Source organism: Aphis gossypii, chromosome 2, assembly GCF_020184175.1.
Source record: "Aphis gossypii isolate Hap1 chromosome 2, ASM2018417v2, whole genome shotgun sequence".
NCBI lineage: Eukaryota > Metazoa > Arthropoda > Insecta > Hemiptera > Aphididae > Aphis > Aphis gossypii.
This window is the reverse complement of record NC_065531.1, coordinates 51,039,215-51,057,521: the sequence shown is the minus strand read 5'-3', so window position 1 is coordinate 51,057,521 and position 18,307 is coordinate 51,039,215. Positions and strand designations below refer to the sequence as shown.

Here is an 18,307-nt window from a genome sequence, read left to right as displayed (position 1 = left end):
TTGCTTCAGTGCAGTTCCGCAGCGGGTTGTTATCAATGTTATCTCGTTACGAAATTTCGCTAATTTATTTTGCGAGTCGATAGTCAATTGTCAATACCACTACCACTACAACTCACAATACCATAATAATAATAATAATACGCGTATTATTATTATTATTGTGTTTTTATTGTTTTTAATACATTTTGTCGTAAACTCGTAACAGTTTTTTACTCTTTTGCACACGTTTGAATAGCGTTAGTTTTATTTATTATAACAATATTTAACGTACCGTTTAGACAATTGACTCTAAACACGCAGTCCGGCTGGGTATTTACAGATACTTTGTTTTTCACATCTTGCAATCGTTTCCTAGTTAATTATGCGTATTATGCGAGACGATTGTTCCGTCGTTGTTGTTGCGATGGTCATCTCCAATGAAGGACACACGGCGCATTAATATTCTAAATGTGTAGGAAATCGTTTCTGGTTCACGCATTATTCCGATCAATTTGACAAAACCACCAAAGCGCCTTCCGTAGGCTATGAGATTATGTGAGTATAATAAACTATTTTAAAAGAAAAATAAACTTACTTAGAAAATAATTCATAATTCCATGAAATGTTGTTGCAACAGATTTGTGTGCAATTGTAAATATTATTATTTTTTTTAAACTTATTTTTGCAGTACGTAAAGTGAAAACTAGAAATTTTTGCACGTTGTGCATCTGTTGTATTTCTTCACAATGTCCAGAAGGTTAGACATATTTTTTTAATCAATAATTATTATTAATTTATATTTTGTTCTATTATTAATTTTTATATTTATTTGAATCAGATGGTTCCACTCTCATTTAAATGGTATGGACACTCAGCGTATACTTTTAGATGAAGGCGTTGAAGGGTCATTTTTGGTTCGGAAATCATATAGCAGAAAAGGACAATTTGTCTTATCTGTTAGGTAAATTCAAGTACCGATAAAATGTTTTTATTTTTTTAAATATGCACAATAACTAAGTATTTAAAAATATGTTTTAGGCATGGTAATAAGGTTAACCATATAAAAATTCATAATGATGGTGAGCTTTTTGATCTCAATGGTGGTGAAAAATTTACTACACTAACAAATCTCGTTGAACATTATATGACACATCCACGAGTACTCAAAGAGCAAGGTGGTATACCATTACCTTTATTAATACCAATTGGCTCACCTGAGCCAACCAATGAAAGATGGTTCCATGGTCAAATGTCAAGAAAAGAAGCAGAGTATTTAATTTTAGAAAAAGGACGTCCGGGTAGCTATTTAGTACGAGAATCACAATCTGATCCTGGAAATTATGTATTGACTGTAAATGTTGATGATAAAGTAGCTGAGATTAAAATTAGGTTTAATGTAAGTATTATAATATAACAATTTGAATGTGAAAATACTTTAATAACGACTATTATTATTCATTAAAATTTAAAGGAGAACACAACTTATATTAGTTATATTTTGCACAAATACTAAATAAAAATAAAAATAATAATTTTGCTGATTACATATTTAATAAACTTTAATTATATTTATCTTAAAGACTGTGCTGATATTATTTATAAATTTTAATTAAAGCAATATTTAATTCATAAACTATTATTTTAGTCATTAATAAAAAAAAATAATAATTTTAATTTAGTATTTTTATTTTATTTTTAAATTCATTGTATAACTGTATTTTTATGTTTAGGGAGAAAAGTATGATATTGGTGGCGGAGAAGAATTTTTGTCACTTAATGATTTAATGAAATACTACAGTTTCAATCCGATGGTTGATCATAATGGATCTGTAATGCATTTAATGAATCCAGTAAATGTAACAAGAATAAGTATTGCTGGAATTGTGGATCGAGTATTTAAACTTAAGGTGAATGTTTTAATGGTTTTTGTTTTCATCTCTTAAGTGTTTCGGGACAACCCATTGTGCAGGAACTAAACTTCAATTATTTAAATTTATTAACATTTAGTTTCTTACTAAACATTTCTAATAGAATAACCAACATTGTTTTTATAAATAATAAAATGTTGTATAATAATATTTGGTACTTTACAGTTATCGTACCCTAATAGCCAAGAAATACCGATTCCATTATCATACCCTATGTGCTGTATGATATAATTATTTAATAAAAGTATAAAATTCTGATTTTCACCTAAAAAATGGCATCTATTCTGTTATTACGTATAAAAATATAGATTAAATACTAAAATAAGTAGAGTTGAGTACAATAACGGAATCAAAATTGTTGAGAAGTAATGCAAACATTGCCACTTACTTGCTGCGTTGTGTTTAGACAAAAAAAATCAAAAATATCCTCCGACTTGTTGTATAAAACCATCTTGGATAGGCCTAGGGTGTCAAAAAAAGAAGTATGCCAGCCGTTGGAACTAACAGTTCGTGATAAAACTTGACAATATTGAGATAAATATAATAGGGTACCATAATGGAATAAGAATTTCTGGACCGCCAAGGTGCGATAACCAAAAAGTACCTTATATTTTCCCAATTTTGTGATGACTAAATTTTGAATGGTATAGACATTTATTTTTTATTGTTATTGGTGGTCCTATGTAAAGCTGTGTAAAAATTTGGTGTATACCATTTAGGATTAAAATATGAAATTTTGATTAGCCTTTTTAACTATTTTTTTACTTTGAAATTATTTTTGTAGTTAATTTCATAAATCATTATTTTGTTTTAATAAAATGTATTTAAAATCTACGTATTTGAAATATTTCTAAGATAAATATTTATTTTTATATAGTATAATAGTAGAAATAGATCTAATTCATTTTAATTTAATTTTAAATACTAATTATTTATAAATGTATAATTTATTACAATCATTAAATCAAAGTATCTACATTCTATAATGATAATAATTTCTCTATCGCCTGACATGCAGCACATTATCTAAAAATACAGTGCTTATGTAAACAATTTGAATATACATTTTACATTTTCCGGCTGTTTTTTAAATGAAGCGAAAGATCTTTTGTTTTTTTTTTAGATTTAGCCATATTTTTTTAGGCCCTAGTGACAGTGTTTACAGTGCCAAGTGGTTAATACGGCCCTGCATCCTGCATTCTAGCCATTTAATGTTATGATATATATAATACATTATTGTAAATTTATATTATATTTAATAATTTTTAATAACAATAATATGTAACAGATAACAGTCATATATATTATTTCCTAAAATGTTCATTAAATTAAACAATTAATACAAAAATAGTAGGTAAATTGGATAATGATTTTTTTTTAAATGTTTTATTGAACTATAACATTCGAACCCTAATGATGACTAATATTGATAATTACATTTATTTTTTTCTATCACCTCTAGACAGTTTTTATTATCACTTATTGCTTATTGATAATTTTTTCTGTTACTCATTTCAGTTTGTAACCTTGTAATAGTTTTTACCATGTAAATTTGTATCTTGGGCCTGGTTGTACAGTCTATGATTAATCAGTGATAAATCATAGACTGTACAATCAGGCCTTAGAGAGCTAACCATTGTATGTGGTTTTCTAGTCATAAAAATATGATGATAAAATGCTAAAACTGCTGATTAACCGTGGAGAAGTGATATGATTTTTCCCTTGAAATTGATTGTCCTAGTTAATAAAAGTAAAATAAAATATAGGTATTTTAATTTGCCAAAGTGCTCTATACTTTATGTACAGGAGAGTGGTAACTTGATAGCTTTTTTTATAATATATTAAATATTTATTTGTTTTATATTATAGCATCAGAAATATCAACATTATTCTTTTGGAACTGGTGGATTTTGGGAAGAATTTGATGTATTACAACAATGGGAAACAAAACGAGATTCAACAAAAGATATTGGCTTTTTAGATGAAAATAAATCCAAGAATCGATATCGTAACATTTTACCATGTATGTTTTTGCTGTCAAAAAGTTATTACAATAATTTTCTTACTTATATTTATACCCATTTTAGATGACCATTCTAGAATTATATTAAAATGTTGTGATAAGAGTATACCAGGTGCAGACTATATCAATGCAAATATGATCAAAGTAATTATTTTACCTTTCTTAAAATAGGTCAAAAATAATAATTTTTAAATCATTTTCAAGCTTGAGCCATTTGCTTTGGCTGATAACTATGAAACACGTAATTATATTGTCACTCAAGGTTGTCTACATAATACAGTTGATGACTTTTGGAGAATGATATGGCAAGAAGATTCCCGTATAATTGTTATGATAACAAAATTGTTTGAAAAGTCCAAAGTATGTTCCCATTAAATACTTTAATTATTTTCAAACTATAAAAATAATTTTAATTTTTTAGGAGAAATGTATAAAATATTGGCCAGATCTAGGTCAGACAAATGAGTATAGCAAAATCACCGTTGTAAATCTCGGAGAGTACGCTCATCAACAAGATATGGTTGTAAGAATGTTTGACATATCTCTTCCAGGTTACAGACACAGAAGAATATTTCAGTATCATTATATGGTAAATGAATATTACATGTTATTATATTCCATGCTATGAGAGACTGCAATCAAAGCTCATGGTCTGTGTGTTACTTATTACTAGTCTCATGGCTGTAACCACTTGGTAGTGGAATTCTGTTATTTGGATGGGCCATGAAGTTGCCGTATCTCGTTAAGCATATTATATTTATAACAGATGCTGATTACCTACTATTAACATACAATCTTAAGTGTGGTAGAGCTTTTTAAACCTTTTTTTTATATGAAGAGCTTTTAGAGCTTTATTTTTACAAAAAAAATTTAACTCATTTGATAGATTACTGATTCTCAGTCTGATAATGTTAACTCATTGGTGATTGTCAATTGGTTATTTAGAGTCTTCAAGAAGTCATAATATACGTACAAAAAAAATATTTTAAGGTGCTGAAAAATAAATTAAATATCTAATTGGGGGTTGTCACTTAAAGAACGAGAATCACTTTTATGGATGTTATCTTATTTCCTGCTTCACTTGCCTCTTGAATATAACATTATTAAGTTATTTATTTTCACAAAACTACAACTTTTGGCAGGGATGGCCGGATCATGGAGTTCCTTCTGATGCAGGATCACTTCTTGATCTACAGTTTGTAGTTAATGCTCGTCAGTTTAACATAGAAGCTCGCTCTGACGTTTCACACCCTCTAACTGTACATTGTAGTGCTGGAATTGGGAGAACCGGTACATTTGTTGTTCTTGACCTTCTCATTGGTTTAATAAACCGTAAAGGTATGTTTTAAGACAAATAAATAATAGTTCAGTTCTAATGTATATTATGATTTTTAATTATTTATTTATATTAGGACTTGATTGTGAGCTGGATATTCAGCGTACTACACATTTGGTAAGATCGTTTCGCCCTGGACTAGTACAATCTGAAGCACAATATCAATTCATTTATACAGCTATTAATCACTATGTACAATCAATATGTTCAAGAATATCAGCTGAAAAGGTTAATAGTTAAACAAATAAATAAGTTTTTTTTCTGTTGAATAAAATGGTTTTTATTAAATTGTATTTAGAAAATTGAGATGTTTGGCCGTGAATATTTGAACATTAAGTATACAGACGAATTAGCAACAATTGTAGGTGAAGAAAATGTGCCAACCTTAAACCCTTGTACAGCTCAGAGGGTCTTAAAAAATGCTATTACATGCAACACATACCCTACAACTGATTCACCTTTAGTGTCTCCAACTCTAGACAAATCAAATGTTGTTGAACTCCTTGGTTATGATCCTGGAAAACCAAATATACCAACACCAGCCATACCAACTACTGCAGATTCATGTCCTAATTCGCCTACTTCTAATGTGTTAGTATATCTACATTAATTTTATGTTAGTGGTTAAAATGTATTACCCCAGTTTGGTGGTAAAATATAAAATATAACTTATTACTCAACGATAAATATTTAAGAAAATTGATTGCTCACTTAAGGATACTTGAGTTAGGATATTTATCCAAATCGCAAGTTATTTTCTTATTATTATTGCAATTATGATAATTTTCATTACTTATATAATAACTTAAACTATCCATACAAGTATTTATTTTTTTATTTTATGTCTGTTATAGATTTGAATTACATTCCTACGAAAACATTACATCACCTCTACCATCTAGTGATTGTGATATTGGACCTCCACCTATAGAAGCTCCTCCGCCACCCCCACAGTCACCTATTATAATATTATAATTTTAACTATGCACAAATTTAATTATGTTAAGACAATTTTATTTAATTTCATTACATTTTCATCAACCATTGTATCTCATATTTTTTTTTTATTTAATAATACATTTGTTTTTTAAATAACACATTATTTTTAAATGTTAATTTAATTTTGAATATTGATATCTAATTAACAAAAATGTAGTGTACTAAACATTCCTGGTTTTGGGCCAATTTAGATAAATAACCGCTAAATATGACTGTTAAATTTGATATAATTAAGGTTTGGCTACCCATTTTATGCCAATTAAGTTTGTTAAATTAAATAACTATTGTTACTCATATTCTTGTATTATTTATTTCTATTGTTAATAAATATAGAAACATTATTGTAAAATGTTATTACTTATATCATTATTAAGTTTTTAAATAATAAATGAATATAATTTACATTTTTATTAATTTTACGTTTTTATTATTTTTTTAGAATTAAATAAGAGATATATTTATTAAAATGTTAAAAAAATAGAGAGAAATATTCACTAGAATTGTAGGCATAAATGATATTCATGGAATTATTATCAAAACTTATTTCTATTTGTTATTTAAAAAAAAATCATACATCGGTTACTCGCTTCTTTAATAATTCATATTAAGATTCGGCATATTGAGTTGAATTAATTTTGTTTCTAGATACAGCCGGTTGATTGGAGAAGTTTTAAATTGAATAAAAATTATTGCTTTACTTCAAACAGATACTACAGTATCATGGTACACTTAATACTTGTCAATTGCCATTAATCATGAGGCATGGAGTGTATTGGTAAATAATGTTTGGAGTATATTATAATGAAATGATTTCCAAAAATATTTTTAACTTAGAAAATTACTCAAAACATACAGCTGTTTCTTATTCCTCAGTTATTAATCAATATAATATAAATAATATATGCTATAATAATTTTAACAGGCAATCCATTTACACATAAGCTATATTTATAAATACATTATATGATTTTTGAGTTGTAAATGTTGTGATGTCTTATGACTCACGAGTAACAATAGAAATTAAAAAGAATTAATATAAAAATATTTTAATTTTAATAATAGGTCAATTTGCTTTAATATTAAAATTAATATTAGACAATTGGTTCTACTGAAAGCAAATTGCTATGTAGATGAAGACAACATACTCAGTGTAGTAAGTAGTAACCTTACATTTAACATTTTTTCACTCTTTTCACCCATTTTTTTATAGTTATTAAGATAATACACCTTATATCAGCGGTCCTCACTAGGATTTTAAAATGAGTCAAATATAATTTTTAAAAATTAATTGCGGGCCACATACATTTTTAATGATAATAATTAAAAATATATATATTATAAATGTTATTAGGAAAGGGTACTGTAATTCGGGCCGCGTAGTGGGGACCATTGCCTTATATGATCCAAGTAATATAATTAAAAGTGTACAAGAATAATGGTTATTTTTATAAATTGCTAATATTTTAGGAAAATGAAAGTATTTTGACATCATCTGTATAATTTGTTTTTTTAAACATGGTGTGCAACAGTGGTGGACTAACTACGTTACTACGTATACCATGACAATTAAACAGCAACACTTTGTTTTATAGTTGAAACTATTTTGATTTTTATAAACAATCAAATATTTACCAAAACAATCTATATAATTAACCAATGAATTTATATTTATCAGTCGGTAATAAAAAAATATAGATATATATGTATTACATCAACCAGGTGATAGAAATTCTATCATAGAATACATATAATTTTCCTTAATAGTAAAGTATTAATAAACACTTTTAAAATACATTAGTTTTTAACGAACATTTAAAGTTATGATTGATTATATCATAAAAATTAAAAAACAATATTTCAATACCCTGTATACATTATTAAATTGTGAACAAATGTTATATAAGAGAATTAGTTACAAAAATGTTCTAATAAATATTCCCATTATTATGGAGTTAATTGCAACCTCTGTTTAACATTAAATTTAAACATCAACAAATATTAAATTAATTATTAACACCATTTCATTGATCCTTCCCCATAATGATTGGTTTTATTTTATTGTGATTGAAGTTGCAATGATTCTTCAGCTACTGATGTGGAGTTATCTAAAATATATAATACATAAATATAAACAATTAATTAAAAAGTATTTATTACATAAGAAACTCAGACTTAAAGGACATGACACCCACGTACAATGTATTTATCAGAATGGCAACAAAAACAATTAAACTTTTTTAAGGAATAGTATTTTTTTCAGATATGCATCTCATGATCAGACTAAAATACTAAGTTGTAGATAAATTATTAATAATGAATATTTTTTTCTTAACTTTCACATTTCTAGACACCTACACATCTACCTACATACTACACTACTGGTTTTTGAGTCGTACCTCAAACAATTACTTTCTCACTGCCACTGTTTCATTTTACTCACACATACTAAAAAATAACATACCAACATTGTCATTGAAAAGTTTCAATTTTTTATTAATTTAAATATTAATATGAATTAACTCAATTATCAAACTACAATGACATACATGTAGATATGATATTCTCTCAAATTAACTGTTCTTTTAAACATTAATTTACCTTTTGATTCTTCTTCGTCTTCAATTTTAGAATTTGAATCATGTGATGGATCCACCACCTCTTCAATTGTGGGACCTGAATCATCTAAAACAGAAAATACATTTCATGTTTTAAAAATATATAACAGAGCATATTATTGTTAGTCTTACTAATTATTAAATCTTTATGTTCAGAATGTTCACTCTCATTTGTGTCTGAATCAGTTTTTGATAATTCATCAGTTATTTCTTCGATAGTTTCAGAAGATGTAACACAGCCGTTTTGTGTTAATGCATTATTGACATTATTGACATAACTAATTGCTAACTGAGGTCTAGGCTTAAGAGATGGATTCCATTGAGAACAATATGCACATCTATATGCTATAATTAAACATTACTCAACATAAATTAATAATATATTATTTTCTTAAAACAATATGATTTCAATTACAAACAGTAAAAACTAATAAGTAGACACAAATACATTCAAATTTATATTATATAAAGTATAATGACACCGTTGCATAGAATACATATATATATTTAATTATATTTGATTTTAAACTAAGATTGTTGTTCTTTACCAAAATATTGGAGAGAAATATTACTACTTCTATGTATAACAAAAAGAGTATGTTATATTATACAGGTAGAAATTTCCAGGATATTATCATTTTCTTAATTGATAGAGATATTTATTAAGTGAAGTATCATTGTAGTTATTATTAAACTTGATATTAAGGAACAATAAGATGTTTGTAACAGAATCAACAAGTAAAATTCTGTTCAATAAACACCTACAGCTAGTGATAAATCAATATTCATAAAATGTTATATTCATACCTAGGAAATCAAATTCTTCTTTACGAGCCATTCCATTATGAGAACCACAAGTTCTACATATTAAAGCATATCGATTTTGAGGTCCATCACCTAGAACTTTATCAGCTAAACGATCAAATATTGTACGGTCCCTTGACAGTACTGGTCTTGGAAGAGCTAACCCTGAATAATAGTTTTAATTTAATATTTTAAATAATTTATATATTACAGTATTATAATAATAAAATAAAATGCTAACTCGGCTTAACTGCTGATGACATTATTGCTGGTGGATGATCCATATTCGATGCCCTAATTAATGGTCTACCAGAAGAAGTATAGGATGGCCTATTGTTTGTTGACGGAAGTGCTCTTTGGTTAATCTAAATCCAAAACATTTTCTTACATAATGAATGAAAATATAAATAAATTTAGATCTACTTACAAAGTTTTGAGAAGTCATGGATTGAAGTTGATGAGGAGCATATTTTTCTAAGATTTCTTTCGCAACTTTAAATGTTTCTTTTTCCATTACCTCATCAAGTATTTTTTTCTTTACAGATTTTAATTCTATTAATTTTTTTTTATATGTTACTATTTTTCGATTATAATACCAAACATCAAATTTATAATAATAAAGAGCTCTGAAACAATAATTGTTATTAGAACCAACCAAATATTTAAATTGTTTAAAACTTACATGATTGGATAGGCTGTAAAACCAGCTATTATGTAGTTATTTTTAAATAACTCATAAGAAATTATATCAAAATAATAAAGTATATAAATTAATCCATAAATAATGGCTGAATGGAAAACTATTTTATAATAATTTATTGGTGAAGTATTTGAGGTCATGTTTTCAATATACATAATTTCCTAAAACAATAGTTTAACAGTATAAATATTAAATAAACAAATAGATGTTTATTTTAAATATTAAAATGCAAAAATTGTAGTAATATTTAACTTACATCTTCTAAGGATTCCAAAATTTCTTTTGTATCTTTTTTTTTCTATAAAAAATATATTTGTGAAACATTAACATATTGCCATAAATGTAACATAAAAATACAAATTTTAATTGTTGGAATCAATAAATTTATTTGTTATTTTATAAAGAACAAAATTTTAAATTTCTAATCATAAGAAAATACAATAAAATACATAATATAATACAATTCGGCATAATATTCAAAATGATATTTTTTTTCTATAGGTAAGACGTAGACATTTTTTAAAAAATAATGAATACTAAATCAATATATTATATAATATTTTTAATTTCCATAACCAACCATTAATGATCATTGAAATGGTAACATCACAATAAATCAATTGGTTTACTAGATCAATCTAATTACCAGAACAAACTATGGTGCCTACATATATTACTTTTATTTATTTCTATTTAATTCAAAAAGAATATTTTACTAATAAGTTGTATAATATTATACTAGTTAAATACTTTTAAGACTTACTTTAAATCGCGCGAGTATAATGCCCATTGTTGGCGTTCTAAATATTACACTTTCTTGACATTGAACGTAAGTCAAACTTTAACTAACGTAAGTTAAGCCGTGAGAACTTAGAACGTCCAGACACTACAACTGTCGGCAGTCTGTTGCTATAAATATATTCATATCGCAACCGCCAATTATAATTTTTAACAATTGAAAAACCGGACGACCAACAAAAGCAAAACCTAGCAGAGTAACAAAAAAGAGAATGAAAAAAAGCCTTACGAATACTTAAACACAGCGACACCGAGTAGTGAGTACTGACCACAGAATAGTAAATAGTAAATACTAAACAGTAATGTATTAAATGAATATTGAATAATGACGTTTATAGTTGATTTGGAACCAAAAAGCAAAAATATGAAACCGTAAAATGATAAGGGCAATATTACGATAACGATACGTCATGAATATAAATCAAAGATATTCGAGATCATCGGCCGGAGGTTATCTGTAATTTTATTGTGGTCTACTACTTCTAGTCTGTATGTTTTTTTTATGATGAATTCTGTTCAAAGTTCATTATAAATTATAATATATTCTATTTTGTAGTGGCACATTATCATTCACAGATTTCTATATAACTATTTATCTTACATAATAGAAAGTATTAATGGGTATTAGGTGTTAATATCAAATATCAATGACATATCACATATAGATAAATGAATATGAATCATTTTTGCATAAACATTAATTATTGGTAGTCTAATGCTCATTATTTTATAGCACGGATGTAGATGTACAATCAAAATAATTATTATTCTATATCCGTGCATTTATATAAGTATTTTTTATCATATTGGATACATTTGGTTGTATACGCTTGTATGTTTCATAAGCAATTCGCCAAATACGGGTGGTCGTTGGATGACATTTTTTTATATGAACCATAAGTCCGTAAGGCGTAAGCCGTAAAGCAATAATTTTTATCATTTTTATCATTTCTATCCACCATACAGAATACAGTAGTCACTAGTCAGTAGTTCTGTGGTAGTACACTCGACCATTTCAACAAACCTGCCACCTATGTGCTACTAGCAACTTCCTATAGTAGTGAGGATGATAAGTAAATGTCCGAATCACAGACTTCTTAAAATTATAATATTATAATAATTATACAATGGTCCAAAATCGAAAAAAATATAACCAATTATTGTTAGTTTCCAAGTTCCCGTGCAAATAATTATCAAAAGAGTCAGCTGGCAACAACCACACGGATACAATTTTTTTTTTATAACAGTAGTCTTCATGCATAATCATCATTCATGATTCATCATTTGGTACTCTGATAAACGATAATAACTTGTTGATATAGAAAATAGATATTAGATTATGGTTATTATGATAATAATACAATTATTCGCTGTTCTTGGGCTGCGCCTGCGACTGCCGAAATTCTAGATTTTGACAATTAACATATCTCCCTAATACGAATAACTTATTATTTAAAAAAAGTAGTGTATGCGATGATTTGGATATCGGCTTTTACAAATGTCGTTAAATGAACGAATAAAATACCGCCTGTTATTGATCACTTACTTAAGTTACTCGAAATTTGATATGCCGTCGTTATATTAGTGTTGTTCATCATCTATACACTAGTACACTTGACATGATATTCGCGAACCACTGATGCCTCAAGTAGAAGAGGAAAGGTCGTCAACCATGATCCACTATTATTGGGTCTTGATTTTGACTGTGCTATGCGTAACAACTTTTGGTTTGTGGTTGACTACCATTGTTGTTTCAGTACTCTTAGCGTTTTTATTGAGGTAACTTTGAAGACACGTTTATCAAATTAAAGTATTTAAATTGATTTTTTGTTTAGTGTAATATGGTTTGCTTATATTACTGTCGAAAAAGAAGCTGCTCTGTACGTGGAGTCATTGAAAAAAGACTCAGAATACACAGTCGTCTACAGTCTCTTTGATCCCAAATCTGTAAATTCACATATAGTTAATTGTTCATCTTCAATTTTCTAATGTAATTTTCATTATGTACCTATTTAAGATTTCTACCAAAGAAATAAATGAAGATGATGTGAACTTAAGTGGGTCCGAGTACATAGATCACCAACTATCTGACATTATGGACTATATTCTAAGGGATTATGTATATCCATGGTAAAAACTTATTTTGTATTTAATTATTATATATAATAATTAAGTCGTAAAGTCTTAATATTATAATTGACCAAGGTATGACAAATTAAGCGATGATGAAGATTTTCCTATTCAAATACATAAATCAACTAGTTATTTGATCAGTTGTATGGCCAAACAGTTACAACAGATAGATTTTCTACAATTTGTATGTACAAACTTGTCAGAAGAAGTGGCTAAACATATCCGTATTTATAGAAAATCGTTGAAAGCTACATCTACAAAAAATTCTGAAGAAGTTGATTTTGAAACTTTATTTTTCCAACATGAACAAGATGTTGACCGATTTGGTACATCACATGCAAATGTATGCTTGGATGAAAACTATGAAAGAAGTATTATAATTGTATAAATATCTTGTTTAATGTTACTAAATTTATTATATAATTATTATAGAATGGCTTAGGGATATATCAGAAGCACTGATATACCATATTATTCCTGAAAATGATTTTAAATGTCGAACAATACGCATTTTGATACGTGAAATAATATCAAATAAACTATTTTTAACAACTATAAACATGCTTAGTAATCCTGATTATGTTAATCAATTAATTATATGGCTGGTAAGACTGATAAGTAACTTAATTTAATTTTTATTTTTTATTAATTATTTAATATTGCATATTTTTGTTATACTATTAGTGCAGCGACTATCCAGTAACTAATGAGACATTTCTTACAGTATTAAGGTCAACTAAATCAAATCAACAATTAAATGCTGTTCACAGTTTAGTCAAAAAAGAGATTATGAATCTGGTATGCTATAATAATAGTGTAATTACTTCCTTATTAAACATTACAAATGTTTTAGCGTTCGAGAGATTCTGGTGAATCAGATAGTAGAGCAAAACAACAATTGAGCAGTCTTATATTTTTATCTGATTTAATTAAGTCAATTGTTAATTCTATCCCTCAACAATCAGACAGATCTTTAGGTAAAATATTTGGTTATAGTAGTTCATAAAGTTATAATTTATGTATATTAAATATCTAAAATATTACTATACGTTGATTTTATTATTATTTTTTTTTAGACTTTTTATTATCATTTGAACATTCCATGTCTTCTCCTAAGAATGATTCATTATCTTTAAAGTGGATTCTAGAAAGTAAAACTGCTTTGCCATACTTCATTGATTATTTGACTACAATAAATTGTGATAGTTTTATATCATTTTATATCAATATTGATGGTGAGTTTTTAGTACATATTATATTATGTTATTGAATTGGAGTAAAATGTTTAACTATATTAGGTTGGAAACAATTTGTTCATGAACAAATGCAAAATGTTAGTGGAGATCCTAGTCAGTATTCATCATCTGATTTAGCAACAGTGGATCATATTAGAGATGAAGCAAAAAAATTGTATTCCTTATATATTGGTCAAAAGGTAATTTCAGTTAGTTGTAATTTATAATTTCATTAATAGTAAAATAAATCTATTAATTAGCCTGATATTCAAAACGAACTTGGAGATGATCTTGTAAAATCATTATCAAAAAAAATTCAAGTCGATCCAGTAGATGAAACATGGTTTGATGAAGTTCAAAATACATTGTACAAGACACTATTAAAGGTAATTGTATATATTACTATTCGGTTTTATAAAGAATTTACATAATATATTTGAACTTAAATACACATTTTAAATAACATCATTGCTCTTGATAGTTATTTTTTAAAATTATTGATTATAAATTATCCTATTAAAATTAATTAAAATTGTTTATTCAGCCTGAAAAAGGAATTATATCAGGTTTCGGTAAGCATGAATGTTGTTCAAGATTAATTACTGATTTGGAAATGAAATCATTAGGTTCAGAAGATATTTTCGAACCAGAATTAGCTATGCCTGCTACTGATTTTTTAATACCAATGGATGCTGTACAACAGCTTTTTAAAGGGACTGGTGGTAAGTTGAGTTATGTTTTGTTTTATTCTATAATATTATTTGTGTTATTTTTTTTAGACAAAGTAAGCGATTTCCTCTCAGGCGGTAAACCTGTAAGTCCTGGCCAATCAGAAGATGATAAGTCAATATTGTCAGCAGATATAATTGAAACTGGTTATTATTAAAAATAATAAATTCATATACTTAAAATTATTTTAACTACCACATTTCTTTTTTTAGGACTCGTACATGAGGGTGGCAAGACATTTGGTGTTTATGCAGTTTCTATTACTAGAGTTTATATGTCTGGAAAAGAAGAGAACTGGCATGTTTACAAGCGATATTCTGATTTTTATGATCTCTACCAAAGAGTAAAAGACAAGGTTAAGTAATAGGTTAAGGTAATCAATATTAGAAATTCATAATAATTTTAGTTATTTTTATAGTATTCTGAACTAGGCAAACTATCATTCCCAGCCAAAAAAACATTTCATAATGCTGACAGACGAGTTCTAGAAAAGCGGATGTTGATGCTAAATCAGTTTATACATAATCTACTGAAATCATCAACTGTAGCTAATTATCCTGGGATACAAACAATGGTCGAACAATTCCTCGAACAAAGACCTGAAGACAAAAAAGCACTTTTATCTGGTCATCTTGTTAAGACTGTTGATAATCTCTTGTTTAACCCATTGAAGGCTGTTGGAAACGTTGTGAAAACTGTACCTGATAATATATTTAATACTGTTGATGGTGTAATGGACAATATAAGCAAAGTACTTGGTCCATCAAAACCAATTAATAGAATGTTGGTCGAGGAAGTAAGTAAAATAAAAAAAAATTTAGACATGTGGGGACCCTTTTGATGTATAATTGTAATGATTATATTAAATTAAAATTAATGATATATCATTGTGTGCAATAAATAATTGTGAGCGATATCGGTCTTTTTTCCTATATTGTTAAGTATATTTCATTATATGTTTTTTTCTGAGCAAAGAAATGAATTTATATATATATTAATAAGGTTTTTTCTTGCATGTGGAATAATCTTTTAGAGTAGGTATTAAAAATTTCTCTATATTCAACGAAGGGCGATTTATGGTAGTAAATTGAATTGAGTTGTTACTTTGGGGTGAAAGAGGGGCTACTCAAACAACTAATTGTAGATACACAAACCATCAGAAGTCAGGAAATGTAAGTAAAGTTGAATAAAAACAAAAACTTATTCAAACTTAATATTTTTATATTTAATATTTTCTATAGAATATGCAATTTTATATATGATAAACTTACTAAAAACTTGTCTACAAAAAATATATATACTTTTGTTTAATTAGATTTTTTGATTGTAATTAAATATAATGTTCCTTATCAGTAGTATGAAGTACTTTCATCCTTTGTTATAATAATCTAACATTTGTTACATTTTAATTTCACATACTCAAAAAAATTCAAAATATTTTGAAAGTTATACCATTTGCAGAAAATTTTAATATTAACAATATTGTTAAATTATGAAAATAACTTTAAAATAATTTTTCAATTCATTTTTAATTTTCCTGATAATTTATGATTAAAATTTAATCATACGCATAAAAAAAAAAAAGGTTGACCATTGAAAATAAATACTATTGCTCTGCTCAGAATCTAAAAACATTTATACATTTAATGTTTCAATTTGTTTATAGGATGATGACAATATGCCAATGCGTGCAGTGTTACTGTTATTAACGGAAGTGTTTGAAGTAGATGAACAACAGCAATGGCTTCGAAAACGATTTGTCATGTTACTACAACATATTATTAGGGCTTCATTCGGTCATGTAGTTAACAGGAGGTTCAAAGAATATGTGGCGACTGTCACTGATCCTTATAGGGTGTCATTATTGATTGCTGCTATCAAGTATTATTATAATAACTAATAATATCTCTACATAAATACTGTTTTAATTATTATCAATATCCTATATAGAAATTCATTGTGGCCTGATGGTGTACGTGCTACAGAAGTACAATTTCGAGATGCAGAAGTACAGCTTAGAACACTAGTGGCAGCTAAATGTGCACTTATGTCATCTGTTTCTGGTAAATCATTAGTATCAAACAATATTGATTAAATATATTAATATTTGAAAAAATATATATATTATTTAGATGAGTTGAAGCATTTAATGGGCAGCGATGTCACAAGACGTGGTATTTATTTAGCCGTCGTAATGCTGCAGCACAAAACCCTAAACAAACGTTTGGCATATGTTTTGATTAGTTCGTGCTTCTTATTAATTTTTCCCAATTTTAGTGGCCTTATTGATAAATTACACAAAAACCCTCCCATACTAAGTCGAAATTAGTTAAATTAGTATTATAATGTATACTTAAATAAACTATGTATTTATCCCTTTTTGCATGTAATTAATTGTATGTAAATAATTACCAACTTGAAGAGAATCAGCTAATTTGCAACAACATATTAACATGGGATTAAGTGTATACAATATATAGGATGGCTGTGATCAATTTTTTAGTTTTAGGTTAACTTCAGTCTTAACAACTTTGTGATGGGAAAAAAAAAATATATTGTTGAACAGTTTTTACATAATATATTTCAAATCTAGTACAAACTTGTTTTTTTTTATTATTATTAATGAATAATGATATTTGTCTAGACAATAACAATTTTTTTATTTTTAGTATTAACTAATTATTATTAATAAAATAATAATTACACATAACATAGTTACCCAATTATACATCATAATTATTATGCTAAAATACAAAAGCCATAAGTGGAAGATTGACAGATGAAAATCTTGTTCTATCCTTGACAAGTTTAAGTGACTTTGTAAAATGATATGTTACAACAAAATGTGTAAATAAAAATATTAATAATATAATACAAAGGCACATCAGTTACACGATTTGTAGTTATAGATTAAGTATAATACATAATTAATTATCACTAAAGAAATAATAAATTAATTAGAAGTTAAATAAAGAAAAAAATTTATTCGAGTTAAAATAATTTTTTTTTAAGCTCATTAGATATAATA

The 18,307-nt window shown here is 26.8% G+C and overlaps 3 protein-coding genes across 3 annotated transcripts; 2 read left to right on the top strand and 1 right to left on the bottom strand.

The window, feature by feature from the left end:
- Positions 1–10: 10 nt before the first annotated feature.
- Positions 11–6,679, top strand: LOC114125542 (tyrosine-protein phosphatase non-receptor type 11-like). The gene is made up of 13 exons (XM_027989236.2): positions 11–534; positions 668–736; positions 818–940; positions 1,018–1,375; positions 1,710–1,886; positions 3,777–3,930; positions 3,995–4,074; positions 4,135–4,290; positions 4,352–4,519; positions 5,073–5,268; positions 5,343–5,494; positions 5,565–5,857; positions 6,121–6,679. Exons 2-13 carry the CDS (start codon positions 726–728, stop codon positions 6,239–6,241), a joined length of 1,989 nt encoding a protein of 662 aa, XP_027845037.1. The 5' UTR covers positions 11–534; positions 668–725; the 3' UTR covers positions 6,242–6,679.
- Positions 6,680–7,994: 1,315 nt separating this feature from the next.
- Positions 7,995–11,642, bottom strand: LOC114125597 (endoplasmic reticulum junction formation protein lunapark). Its single transcript, XM_050199518.1, has 10 exons — positions 11,452–11,642; positions 11,148–11,371; positions 10,641–10,682; positions 10,367–10,545; positions 10,112–10,310; positions 9,926–10,049; positions 9,688–9,849; positions 9,013–9,225; positions 8,864–8,947; positions 7,995–8,370 (listed from the first exon to the last, which is right to left on the bottom strand). The coding sequence occupies exons 2-10, from the start codon at positions 11,172–11,174 to the stop codon at positions 8,321–8,323; spliced, it is 1,080 nt and encodes a 359-aa protein (XP_050055475.1). The 5' UTR covers positions 11,175–11,371; positions 11,452–11,642; the 3' UTR covers positions 7,995–8,320.
- An 873-nt stretch (positions 11,643–12,515) lies between these two features.
- Positions 12,516–17,878, top strand: LOC114125546 (sorting nexin-13). The gene is made up of 17 exons (XM_027989245.2): positions 12,516–12,961; positions 13,018–13,129; positions 13,200–13,312; positions 13,388–13,686; positions 13,748–13,920; positions 14,000–14,113; positions 14,169–14,292; positions 14,392–14,550; positions 14,614–14,750; positions 14,811–14,936; positions 15,095–15,272; positions 15,330–15,425; positions 15,492–15,634; positions 15,698–16,075; positions 16,946–17,160; positions 17,230–17,342; positions 17,412–17,878. The coding sequence occupies exons 1-17, from the start codon at positions 12,822–12,824 to the stop codon at positions 17,606–17,608; spliced, it is 2,817 nt and encodes a 938-aa protein (XP_027845046.2). The 5' UTR covers positions 12,516–12,821; the 3' UTR covers positions 17,609–17,878.
- Positions 17,879–18,307: the final 429 nt, after the last annotated feature.

Excerpts from the sequence above, each read along its gene's own strand:
- LOC114125542 (XM_027989236.2), top strand. Across the intron at positions 1,376-1,709 it reads AGATTAAAATTAGGTTTAAT|GGAGAAAAGTATGATATTGG; the intron begins GTAAGTATTATA and ends TTTTATGTTTAG. Across the intron at positions 5,858-6,120 it reads AATTCGCCTACTTCTAATGT|ATTTGAATTACATTCCTACG; the intron begins GTTAGTATATCT and ends TGTCTGTTATAG.
- LOC114125597 (XM_050199518.1), bottom strand. The coding sequence starts at position 11,174 with ATGGGCATTATACTCGCGCGATTTAAA. Across the intron at positions 9,850-9,925 it reads GTCATCAGCAGTTAAGCCGA|GGTTAGCTCTTCCAAGACCA; the intron begins GTTAGCATTTTA and ends ACTATTATTCAG. Across the intron at positions 8,371-8,863 it reads AGACGAAGAAGAATCAAAAG|ATAACTCCACATCAGTAGCT; the intron begins GTAAATTAATGT and ends TATATATTTTAG.
- LOC114125546 (XM_027989245.2), top strand. The coding sequence starts at position 12,822 with ATGCCTCAAGTAGAAGAGGAAAGGTCGTCAACCATGATCCACTATTAT. Across the intron at positions 15,635-15,697 it reads ACCAAAGAGTAAAAGACAAG|TATTCTGAACTAGGCAAACT; the intron begins GTTAAGTAATAG and ends TTATTTTTATAG. Across the intron at positions 17,343-17,411 it reads ACTTATGTCATCTGTTTCTG|ATGAGTTGAAGCATTTAATG; the intron begins GTAAATCATTAG and ends TATATTATTTAG.